The sequence below is a fragment of the Macaca fascicularis genome, chromosome 2, assembly GCF_037993035.2.
Source record: "Macaca fascicularis isolate 582-1 chromosome 2, T2T-MFA8v1.1".
Lineage (NCBI taxonomy): Eukaryota > Metazoa > Chordata > Mammalia > Primates > Cercopithecidae > Macaca > Macaca fascicularis.
The window spans coordinates 51,507,696-51,520,420 of NC_088376.1; the positions used below are offsets into that span (position 1 = coordinate 51,507,696).

General features: G+C 38.9%; 1 protein-coding gene and 1 pseudogene across 11 annotated transcripts in view; one reads left to right on the forward strand and one right to left on the reverse strand.

Annotated features, from left to right (window-relative positions):
• Positions 1-4,762: 4,762 nt before the first annotated feature.
• LOC102118034 (large ribosomal subunit protein eL38 pseudogene) lies at positions 4,763-4,990 on the reverse strand (annotated as a pseudogene).
• Positions 4,991-6,598: 1,608 nt separating this feature from the next.
• AGTR1 (angiotensin II receptor type 1) overlaps positions 6,599-12,725 on the forward strand; it is a 44,832-nt gene continuing 38,705 nt past the window's right edge. For 4 of the 11 annotated variants that reach the window (XM_005546042.5, XM_005546047.5, XM_005546045.5 and 1 more), the window contains exon 1: positions 6,599-6,823. Coding sequence is in view for 1 of the 11 variants with exons in the window: in XM_005546040.4 (XP_005546097.1) it covers positions 6,885-7,002 (118 nt within the window). In the remaining 10 variants the exon portion in view is untranslated. Of the gene's footprint in view, positions 7,034-12,725 lie in introns of all 11 variants that reach the window. The other 7 variants (XM_005546044.5, XM_005546046.5, XM_005546043.5 and 4 more) reach the window with 5 other exon arrangements.

The following is a 12,725-nucleotide window of genomic DNA, read 5'->3' on the forward strand; positions in this document are numbered from 1 at the left end:
AAACCAAGTTTGAATTTAGTATAGAAGTAACTATGGTTAGGAATTTTCAGCAGTAAATAGGTTCAAAAATATAAAGATCCCCTGAATCTTAATACTCAGAGGAGCATTTTCTATTTTCAGTCACAGATTCTAGATTTTGGTTGTCACTCACTTCTGGCTTTTCTACAAATGACTTGTGATAAATGGTTCCAAATATCTGGATGGTATGAGGTAAGTCTCACAAAGAGTCCAATTTCAAAACTGATCAGAGAAATAAATGAATGCCTAGGACAAGCTTTACACCATATAAGAGAGTTGGATGTTGTGAGTCTCCTGTCAGTGCAGACCAGCAGTGACTTTTATCTCTGTTCCCTCATCACTTAGCATAGCATGAAATACAAAGAAGCTCAATAAACATCTGCTAAGTAAATAACCCAGGAGAGACGACTGAAAACTTAATAAACAGGAAGATGTTACATAAAACCAAAAGAAACACTAACACTGTAGGTTCTTGACTTCTAGCAGGCACGTTACGAAGGGAGATGTCACGTCCAAGAAAGTGTTGTCTATTTAAAACGGAATACTACAAGGCGTGGACATCAATGCTGAAAGGCAGGAAAAATGGCCAGAATCCTATAAAAAGTTCGAAGAATCTCACTGTAGCTTCACCCTTTCTCTATTTTCTGATTCCATCATGCCCTCTCTTCACTGCCAAGCTTCTTGGAAGGTTCATTCCTGCAGCACCCCTGCCTCCTTGTCAGTTCCCTACCACGCCACTCATCTCTTGATTCTAGTGCTCTCTCCCCTAACAGGAGACTTTCACATCTAATTTCTGGTTACCCTGGTCTTGAATATAAATGCAAATCTTTAAAAGCCACCAAAACCTGTGTATATCTTTTCTAGCCATTTAAACTAAAAACCAAGCATTCTCACCAAGAAAAAAAATCAACAACAAAGTAAATACCTTGATGCTCTCCAAAGGAGGCCCATCTCTCTTCCAATATGGCCAGTGTGACATCTGTGCAAGGTTCTTTAGTAGATGAAGCCGATCAGCTGTGTCTTACAAGCTCAATGAACCCCTACCCCAAACCCCCAGTTATTTTTGTAAATTATCTGTATTCTGTCTTGACACTGTCTCTCGTCCTAATTTCACTGGCGCGGGTTTTTGTGTGTGTGTTCACTCTAGCCTGGTCCACTTAACAGTGTTCCTACTTCTAACATCTCCACACTCTAATCCACCCTACACATCATGCCTGTCCTCACTCATAAGCCTCAGCCATTCCTCAAGAACCAAATTAAGTTCAAACCTCTCTACAAACTTCTGAGCTCCGCATTCATGATAATCCATCTTTCTAGCTCTTTCTACCACTCCCTCTTATAGCAAATGCATGGCCTTTTATGCCAGAGAACCTGGACTCTTGTCTCTGCCTCTTACAAACCATGTAACCTTGCGTAGCTTAATTTCTGTACCTTACCTTCCTCATCTGTAAAATCTATAACTTCTATATACAGATTTGCTATAATGATTAATTAGGTTAATAGATATGAAGGGCTTAATAAGATGCCTGATGTATATAGTAAGCATCCAGTAAATGATAAGTCATTATTAATTATGTACTCCTGAAAAATTCAGTAACAATCTGTTCCCACATAAATGACACTTTGTTGCCATGGTACTTTTACATAGGCTGTTTCCTTGTTCCTCAGTTCAAATAATGCTATCTATCCTTCAGGACCCATTTCAAATAACATTTCCTCCAAGACAGAGTTCTCATATGAACTAAAAGTCAGTCTTATATCAGAGAAATTTGTTTGCATTTGTGGGGATTCTTAGCCCAGGAATACGGTGAACTGATAAGACAGAGCCCTGTCGCAGAGGCACAATCTAGTGGAGAAGGGGATGCTAATCCTCCTGGGTCACCACACTCAGGACTTAGGAGCCATGTCTTCCTCAGGTTTGCATTCTGAGAAAGTTCCCCTGCAGAAACCTATGCTTACTACATGCTTGATTATATTTGAGTAAATTTGCCATTTTTAATTTTATGAAAATTCAAAACATATAAGTCATTTCAACATATGGTATGCTGCTCAATAAAAACCTTTATTTTAAAAAGAGGTTTTAATTAATAATAATTTATATTATGTTCCTGATCCACAATGTTGTCTAGCACAGAGGTGTTAGCCATTGCAGAGGAGGGCATGAAAGATAGGAACTGAGCCCCTCTTCTTTCTTCAGAAACTTAGAAGCAAGAAACAAAAATCATACATTAATGTCTTTACTCATCTACACAAATTTCATATTTTACCTTTTAAAATAGCTTTATTTATATATCATCTACATATAAATCACCCATTTAAAGAATTAAATTAAGTCTATCCTAAAGCTGCTTCTTTACATATTTTAAATTTGGCCTAAAAGTTTTTCAGTATGTAGTGAACTGTAATCTAACTGTATGTTGAAAAGACTGTAACCTAGTCTTATGCCAATCACAGAGTTTCAGCATACCTAAAGTGGCCAGTTGTTCAAACTGTGTTCAAATAAAGCAAACGCCAAATTGTAACCAATTCTATTTCTGTACCTCATTTTTGTCTTCTGTACATCACTTTTCTTTTCCTGCCCATAAATCTTTTTCAACCACGAGGTAGCGCTGGAGTCTCTCTGAACCTATTGCAGTTGAGGGGCTACCCAATCTGCACATCATTCTTTGCTCAATTAAACACTGTTAAATTTAATTTGACTAGGTTTGTCTTTTAACAAAGATGTACAGTTCAATTATTTTTTGCATGTTTTCAAAGTTGTATAATGATCACCATAATGAAATGTACAATTTTTTATCACCTTCCAATTAGCAGACACTACCATTCCTTCCTACCCCTCCACTCTCAGCCTAGGCAACCAAAATTCTCTACAGTTATGTCACTTCTGAATATTTCATATAAATGGAATCATATAATATGTGTTCTTTTGTGACTGGCTTCTTTCACTTAGTACAAGGTTTTCAAGGTACTTCCATGTGTAACATATACTTTATTCCCTTTTATTGCCAAACAATATCTCATGGTATGGAGATATCACCTTTTATCTATTCATCAGTTAATAGATCTTTGACTTATTTCTGCTTTGGGGCTATTATGAATAATGCTGATATGAATTTTCATGTGTACATTTTTGTGTGGACTTATGTTTTCATTTCTCATGAGTATATACCTAGGAATGGAATTGCTGAGCCATCTGGTAACTCTATGCTTAACATTTTGAAGAATTGCCACTGTTTTCCAAAGTGGCTGTACTATTTTATATTCCCACCAACAATGCATGAGGGATCCAATTTCTCCACATTCTGGACAACACTTGTTACTATTTGACTTTTTGATTATAGCTGTCCTAGTAGGCATAAAATCATATCTAGTTGTTCCTTTGAGTTGCATGTTCCTGCTAATAATGTTGAGGTTTTTATGTGCTTGTCTACCTTCTTTAGAGAAATGTATATTTAGATCCTTTGCCCATTTTTAACGGTTTTTTAAGTTATCTTTATATGTGTTTTATTATCTCTATATGTTCTGAACACAAGTCCTTATCAGATATATAATTTGCAAATATCTTCACACATTCTTGGCTTTTTCTTTTCACTTTCTTGATACCCTTGGAAGTACAGATGCTGTTAATATTGATGAAATCCAATTTACCTACTTTTTTTTTGTATTTCTTATGCTTTTGGAGTTGTATCTAAGATGGCTTTGCATAACCCAAGGTCACAAAGGTTTACTCCTATGTTTTCTATTTAGAGTTTTATAATTTTTCTCTTAAGCTTGGGTCTATGATCCATTTTGACTAAATTTTTATGTGTGGTATTACAAGGAGTCCAACTTCATTCTTCGGCATATAGATAGCCAATTATTCCAGTACCATTTGTTAAAAAGATTACCCATCTACATTTTTTCAACCCTTTTCAAAAAAAATAGTGGCTCATACATGTAAGGGTTTAGTTTGTGGACACAATTCTGTTCCATTGATCTTTCTATCTATTCCTATGCCAGTTCCACACTGTCTTGTTTATTGTAATTTTATAGTAAATTTTGAAATTGGTAAGTTTGTTCTTTTTCAGAATTGTCTTGACTATTCTGGGTCCCTCGCACTGCCACATGTTTTTAGGATAACTCCGTTCATGTCTGCAATAAAAGCTTGCTGGGTTTTGATAGAGATTTTGTTTAACCTGTAGATCATTTGAAGATTAATGCCATTGTAACAATATTAAATCTTCCAATCCAAGAACATGGAATGTCATTCCATTTATTTAGGTCTAATTTGTTTCAACAATTTTGTTGTTGTTGTTTGCTTTCAGAGTACAGGTTTTATACCCTTTTGTTAAATTTATTTCTTAGGGTTTTTTGTTTTTTGTTTTTTGTTTAAATGGAGTCTCACTCTGTCACCCAGGTTGGAGTGCAGTGGCACAATCTCAGCTCACTGCAACCTCCGCCTCCCGCGTTCAAGCGATTCTTCTGCCTCAGCCTCCTCCTCCTGAGTAGCTGGGACTACAGGCAAGCGCCTCCACGCCCGGCTATTTTTTTTTTTTTTTGTATTTTTTGTAGAGACGGGGTTTCACCATGTTGGCCAGGCTGGTCTCGAATTCCTGACCTCGTGATTCGCCCGCCTCAGCCTCCCAAAGTGCTGAGATTACAGGAGTGAGCCACTGCGCCCGGCCATTTCTTAGTATTTTTACTCTTTTGATCTATAGTAAGTAAAATTGTTTTTATCTTTGAATTTTTAAATTTTTAACACAGTTCAAATCAGTGTGTCTGATTTCATCTTCTTCTCTAACAAACCAGGGTACCAGAACTGCTTCAGTTTCTCTGCCTTCTCTTTGTCTGTGATGACTAATGTATGAAGGTATCTGCTGCATCAAACTTTAAACTTCACATTATCCTTATTTTTCTTGACTTTGACAGATCTGGCATCCTTTCACCTGGCTATAAGCAGAAAGTCCTTGATTTCCTTAACTTTTTGAGGCATGGCAGCATGTCGGGCGGGAGAGGACACAGACCCACACAGCAAGTGGTGAGAAGCAAACAGTGGAATTGTTTTCTTAATTCCATTTGTTGATTGTTTATTGCTAGTGTATAGAAATACAACTGATTTTTGTATATTGATCTTGTATTCTAAAAACTTGCTCAACTTGTTTCTTAGTTCTAATAATTAATTGATTTCTTAGGGCTTTTTAAAACAAAGTCACGTCATCTACAAATAGAAATTATTTTACTTTCTTTCTAATCTGGATGCCATTTATCTTTTTTTCTTGTCCAGTTGCCCTCACTAGAACCTTTAGTACAAAGTTAAATAGAAATGGGAACACTAGACATATTGTCTTGTTCCTGATCTTAGACATAAAAACGTTGTTTTTCAATATTATGTGTGATATTAGTTAAGTTTTTCATAAATAAACTTTATAGTTTGAGGAAGTTTCTATTCCTAGTTTGTTGAGTGATAGCATGAAAAAGTGTTGAATTTTACCCAATAGTTTTTTTAAAAAAATTTAGACAACCATGTAGGCTTTGTCCTTTATTCTTGTTTTTTACTTCTTTAATTTCATTTTTATTGATACACAATAGATGTACATTTTTTAGGTACATGCAATAATTTAATGCATTCATAAAATTTGTAAAGATCAAATCAGTGCAATTGGGATATCCATCACCTTAAATATTTGTCTTTTCTTTATGCTAGAAACATTCAAATTATTTTCTGACATATACAATAGATTACTGTAAACTATAGTCACCCTACTCACCTATCAAACATTAATTGATTTTTGGTAAACTAATCTAATCTTACTTTCTGGCATCAACCTCACTTGACCATGGTGTATAGTCCCTTTCATATGTTATTGGATTCAATTAGCCAGCATTTTGTTGAGAATTTTTATCCATACTCATAAGAAATATTGATGTCTATACTCATAAGAAATACTGTAGTCTTCTCGTGATGTCTTTATCTCGTTTCGTTATCAGGGTGATACTGGCCTCATAGCATGAGTTGGGAAATCATCCTTACTCTTCTATTTTTTGGAAGAGTTTGTGAAGAATTGATATTACATCTTCTTTAAATATTTATTGGGTTTTTTCAATACATTTTTTTAAACGCAACTTGGGTAGCATGTCCAATAGGAAGAAATGAGTGTCCACCCTTTAATTTCATAACCCTGGAATTAATCCATGTAATCTATGATCCACAACAGTATTACCAAAGTTCGAGTTACTCATAGGAAAGAGAAAGAAGTTCTCTAATTCGTCCTTAAAAGTTTTCCAAGTTCAGGGAAAAAAAAAATGTTGAAGAACATGAATCTCCGCAGGAAATGATACTCCTGTACCCGCAGCTCGCTGCCCCTCATGACCCCTCGCTAGGCGGGGTTCGAGGCCAGGTGGACACTAATCTGATAGTTGACAGGGGACGACTGTGGCATCATCCTTGCTGCCGTCAGTATCCTGGGAGGGAGGAGGTTGGGCCGGGAGGGTCTCCCGGGGCGGGGCGAAGGAGGAGGGAATGCAAAACAGAGCCTCGTCCCCGGAACCCAAGAAGCAGCAACGCCCCTCACTATAAATTCGGAGCTGCCTCCTCGCCGATGATTCCAGCGCCTGACAGCCAGGATCCCAGGCAGCAGCGAGTGACAGGACGTCTGGACCGGCGCGCCGCTAGCAGCTCCGCCGGGCCGCGGCGGTGATCGATGGGGAGCTGCTGGAGCGGACCCAGCGAGTGAGGGCGCACAGCTGGGACGCCGAGGCGGCGGGCGGGAGACCGCACCAGCGCAGCCGGCCCTCGGCGGGACGTGACGCAGCGCCCGGGGCGCGGGTGAGTCCGCGCGGACCGCCAGGCACGCTTGGGGGACTTCAGGGGTGGGGTGCTAAGTTTCATGTCACGGTGTCCTAACTGCTGGCTCTATACTGGGAAGCTCTCTGGGACCAAGGAAAGAGCGACCGTAGTTCTGGTCAACGCCTGCCCCTGGAGCTGGCCACACTTCACCAGATCAGGTGAGGGGCTTCTGGAACGGGAGGGAACAAGGTAGGTTTGTTTGCCACGTGCCCCGAAATTCTCAATCCATTTTGACCAAACTCTTCCGAGTGTAAGCAAGAAATTTACAGAAATAAGATGCAACTCAATAAACTTTCTTCCTGAGGCTTTTAGTTAACTCTTGTCTTTTAGCCATCATCTGAGTCGGAAGCCCATAGGACTCTGCAAGGCGTTAGTTTAAAAGTTGTGCTACTTTTGAGGTGAAGTTAAGAGTGTCCCCATCCACGCTCTCTGCTTCCCAGACGATGTCCCTGCGCTGCTCACCTCCCCTTAGCTCTCTCCCTGCAAACTATAGCGGTGGGTCCTAGACAGGGGACGTCCTTCAACCTGGGCCAAACTCTCCCACCCTCAGGGTTCCTAGATGCTCTTTGAATGATCAAACTGAGGAAGGAGAAGCAAGATGTCTCCACACTCCAATTCCTACAGCCTTAGCCAATGCATTTGTGTAACTGAGACAGGATTTTAGCAAAAGGTCTTCTGTTTCACAGGACTAAACAGAGCCTCTGGCGGGCCACTCCCCGGCACCCAACTCCATCCTCCGATTTTGTTAAATGTCCAGGTAAACATCTCCACAGTGCCAGCCTGTTATAGTCTCCTGAAGACCTCAGAAATTCTTCGCCAAAGTGTCTCCTTCTGCACTGTTTTTTGGGGCAACCATTTGTGACCTGGCTATTGAGCTCACCTGGGCCCCCTTCTCTTCGTTTACTAATAGCCTCGTTAAGTATTAAAAACTTACTTTCCCCCACTCAGGAACCCTCTCCTAACGAAAGTTTGGGTACTCACTTTCCCCTGGGATCAAATTTGGGACTTGGCGACATTTATTTCCTGTGTCATTCTGAGAAGATAAAGTAAGAGTAAGAGGCAAGCAATTTGGCACCCTATTGATCTATTTTATTACTTGGTTGAGCAACTTGTGCTTCCCCTTGAAGCTGCTGCATCCCAACATGATTCTCTTGTTAGTTACCACCTGAGGTTCTTGGATCTCCAGGTGTTTATTTCACATAGCATATGCTTTAACCCTCTTATAAGTCTTCTCTAAGAAAGGAACTGCCATACTTCCCTTGTCTTCTCTGATGTCTCCCCAGCTGTAAAGGCCCCACCTGCATAACCTATCCTCAGGCTGTGATGTATTCCCGGGTGCCCTGGTACCTTCTCCTTCCTCTTCACCACCCTTCCTGACAGTGTAGGAGCAGGAAAGCATGGGGAGAAGGGAAATGGAGACTCCCACTTAACTTGCTGTGTGATAGTAGGAGCATTATTTCACAACTCTGAACCTCAAGTCTCTGCCCATAAGGTCCCCTACAGTGATATAATTCCTTCCTTCCTTTTGTTTTTTGGTTATTGCTTTAAAATAAAAGTCTAAGCTTAAGGCTAGGTTATAGAAACTGCCCATCATAATTGCTAGGTCTCAACATTTGCTTAAGTTCTGTGATTCTTAGTTTCACCTCTGTTATCCACTCTCTATCCCCGCCACCTTTTTTTTCCCTGACTTCATTGTTCTTTGTTCCCATCTTGAGACCTTGATTTCTGGTTCTGCTCTTCTTTGACCTTAAACTGAATCAACTGTTCCATCATCCAACTCAGAAGAAAATTGTTTTCCTTCCACCGGTTCCACTGATGCCGATGGAAGACTTGTCTTCCTTGCGATTTGCAAAATGTCTTTCGGTCACTGGTGCTGCGGCAACGCTGCTGTCCCACAGCATTCTAAGCTTAAATCTTTCTCTCTCTTACCCTGGGTCGGTATTCAAAAAAGGGCAGATTTGTGGGTTGCTCAGGTTTCTCACTTTTCTTTTCTTTCTTTCTAGTTTGGGGTCAGAGTTGTGTATTTGTGTATATAATTTTGTTTTGGTTTTTTGTTCCTGCTGCTACTTATGACTGCTGTTATTTCGATTACGACTAATTAATACTAATGATTCATTTTCCCCTATGCTAGAGGGAAAATTAAGGAAGAAAAGTTTAATCTGCTACTTACCCAAAGCCCAGGTGAAATACTTAGCTGAGAAGGAATTTAAAACTCATAGTTTAAATGCATGATGCATGTCTGCTGTCATTTTATCTGTGCTGCCACAGTGTCCTTTCAAGCAGATAACTGAGAGTTGCTGTATTTTGCCTTTGAATTTGTTACAGGGACAAAAATAGTGACCCCTCACATTTATGTGTTTTGGCTGCTTAATGCAAGCTCTTGCCCTCTAGCCCCATGCTTATTAGTTTACCTAGCTCTTTTTTTGCTCGGTCGTAACTGGAGAATGCCAAAGAGTCTCCCAAGTAGGCTACCAAATTAAGAATGGTGTTTAAAAGTTTGCAGTAAGCCCAAGTGTTGTAAAGATTAAAATGCTGTTTTGAAGATGTGCTGTGGCAATAAACAAATATGGAGCCAGAGCAACAAAATGTGACCAAGTGTCCAAGCCTAGCTTAGGAACACTTTTCTCCCATGTTATCTAGCAAACTGACAAATCAGCTTTCCAACTCGTAATGATTGGAAAATGCTATTATTTTTCTTCAGAATAGTCTTAATGTTTCTTTTTCAAAATTGCCTAAGATCATTGGATTATGTGGTTTGTGTTTCTTTTCACGTAGGTGCTTGTTAAAGCAGTATACTCAGTCTCTGATAAGCAACAGTAAATTTGATCGATTTGTATCCTAAATTTATCTATCGCTTTACATTTTGTTTTATTCATAATATGAACTTTAGCTTCTAAAAATCAACTTTTTAATAGTTTAATATATAAAGCATCTTAAATCAAGGAATATCTATATGACTTAAGGTAGTATTCCACTGAATTGAAAGTGACTACCGTAATCCTATTAAAACTCTAAAATACAATGTTTTAATCACAGAAAAAAAAAAGTCTTATAATTTAAAGAACTATAAATTGCCGGATGTTTCCCTAGTTATTACATTAGTGACAAATTAGACAACTGGAAATAGAAAACAGAGTATATGTTTAGAACAGTCATAAAAGGACTAGTGACTATTGCTGCTAGCTGTGGTTGTATTAACATTAAAATATTTACTATCTGATTTTTCTTCTTTCTTATCATAGCAGATGCTTTGAAAAAATTTCTTGCATATGAAAATCAAAATTGTCTTCCAAAACATTTAAGTAACAGAAAAATTCATTATGTAGTGTAAATGCTGTATGATTACATTCCTTTACATTATTCTTATAGTTAATTTAGAAGGGTTTGAATTGTTTCTGTTTTGTTTATATTTGTTTCCTCAATAGGTGCATTCTCTAACTGTCTTAAGTAGAAACAAACGTCTACAATCTATCAGTGATTATCAGTCTCCTTCCTATTACCAAGAATATTTTTATTGTGTTGTTAGTCTCGCGTTTAATTATTTTTTTAACATTTAAAAGTTTGGAAAATGGGTAAAAAAAGAGTGTGCCTTGTTTCCTATTATTACAATGTGCTTTCCTATATCAAGTCCCAATTCTAGATGTTCTTCAAACTTAAAATCATAGAATTAATAATCCTTCAGTTTAAGTCAACTTTTATGTGATTTCTCGTCCACTTAGACACACATAGATGCCTTCATCTTCACCAAATAATGTAGAAATTTTATTTAGATCAATGGATTTAAGTACTCTGTATGCTTAACTATGAAATAAGAATATTGAGAAATACACATATGATTGTGTACTTTTGTTGTTGTTGTTGTTTGGTTTTTTGAGACAGAGTCTTGTTCTGTTGCCTAGGCTGGAGTGCAGTGGCATGATGTCAGCTCACTGCAACCTCTGCCTCCCAGATTCAAGTGATTTGCCTGCCCCAGCCTCCCTAGTAGCTGAGATTACAGGTGCATGCCACCACGCCCAGCTAATTTTTGTATTTTTAGTAGAGAAGAGGTTTCGCCATGTTGGCCAGGCTTGGTCTCAAACTTCTGACCTCAAGTGATCTCCCTGCCTCGGCTTCCCAAACTGCTGGATTACAGACATGAGCCACAAGCACCCGGCCTGATTGTGTACTTTTAAAGAGAATTTGTTGTTGCCAATTTGCTAAGTTTATTTAGTTATTTTCTCATTCTATATTAGTCAAAGCTTCTCTTATCTACTTTGGAAAATGAAGAATTATGTCTATAAAATATATCAACAACAGTTGCAGATATTTACAGAGGAAATACTGTGGATCTGAGTGATATTAGGCCCTGAGGACACACGCCAAAGTGTAAAAATGGTCTTTGCCGTAGAGATAGAGTAGTCAAACTGAGCACATATTTTGGCATGGGTCTCTAATAGTCTAATGCTAGTAGGGTGGGAAGCCATTTAAAAATGGCCCCTCCTTCTGTCCTGCCTTTCAGACCAGACAGAATGTCTAAAGTGGTCACACTGTTTGGTTCTGGCCACTTCTGTAATAACCACTGCTCCTTTCCCCTCCTCGTGAGATTATAACTCCTTTGATAGTATAGACGGCACCTAACGCATCCTTGTTTCCTTTTACTAAGTGTTCCACGAAGTCACTTGCTTGCCTGTTTGTTTTTGGCTAAAACTATAGAAAATGTTAAATACATTTTCAGACCCTTATATTTTTAAAAAAATGTTAAGAAATAAATAATTCTAATCTAATTTAGGTATACTATCCTATTACACACAATGACGAATTTGATGCTTTTGTCTGGCTAATTGAAGAGCTAAGCATGAATACAGTATTTCAGTCTACAGCAGCAGTGGCAAGGGCAAAGTGGAGAAAAGACTAAGGAAAGAAAAATTTAAAAGAATAAAAGGTTGAAATATTAAACCGGTGGTTCTTAAGACGACAAGAATATTGGAATCACCCAAGGGGCATATGAAATATATACATTTCATCCACACCTTCTTTTCTCCCGGTTCTCATTCCCCATTTTGAGACACATTGTATTACAAATTAGGAGGAAAACATCTCACGTGTCCGTTTCCATATTAGCCTCATGGGCATTACCTGAGAGTTTGTTGGAACTGCAGAATCTCAGACACTGTCCAGACCCATTGATTGCATAAGAATCTGCATTTTAGCAAGATCCACAGGTGATTCAGATGCACATTAAGGGAAAAGAAACACAGTATACAGTACCTGTGGCTTGTTTAGAATAATTATGAAGAGGTGTTTTCTTGACTTTTAACTAACTTTTTTTTTTTTTTTTTTTTTTTTTTTGAGACGGAGTCTCGCTCTGTCGCCCAGGCTGGAGTGCAGTGGCCGGATCTCAGCTCACTGCAAGCTCCGCCTCCCGGGTTTACGCCATTCTCCTGCCTTAGCCTCCGAAGTAGCTGGGACTACAGGCGCCCGCCACCTCGCCCGGCTAGCTTTTTGTATTTTTTAGTAGAGACAGGGTTTCCCCGTGTTAGCCAGGATGGTCTCGATCTCCTGACCTCGTGATCCGCCTGTCTCGGCCTCCCAAAGTGCTGGGATTACAGGCTTGAGCCACCGCGCCCGGCCCTAAAATATATTTTTATATGCATACTTTTTGTATATCAATTATACTTCAATAAAGCTTTTTTTAAAAAAATAGTAGATGACACACTTTTAAAAATTAACTTTTGAACCCAGGTGTGGTGGCTCACACCTGTAATCCCAGCACTTTGGGAAGCCAAGGAGGGAGGATCACTTGAGGCCAGGAGTTTGAGACCAGCTGAGGCAACAAACTGAGACCCCCATCTCTACAAAAAATAAAAAAAAATTACCTGAGCATGGTGGCACACACCATGTG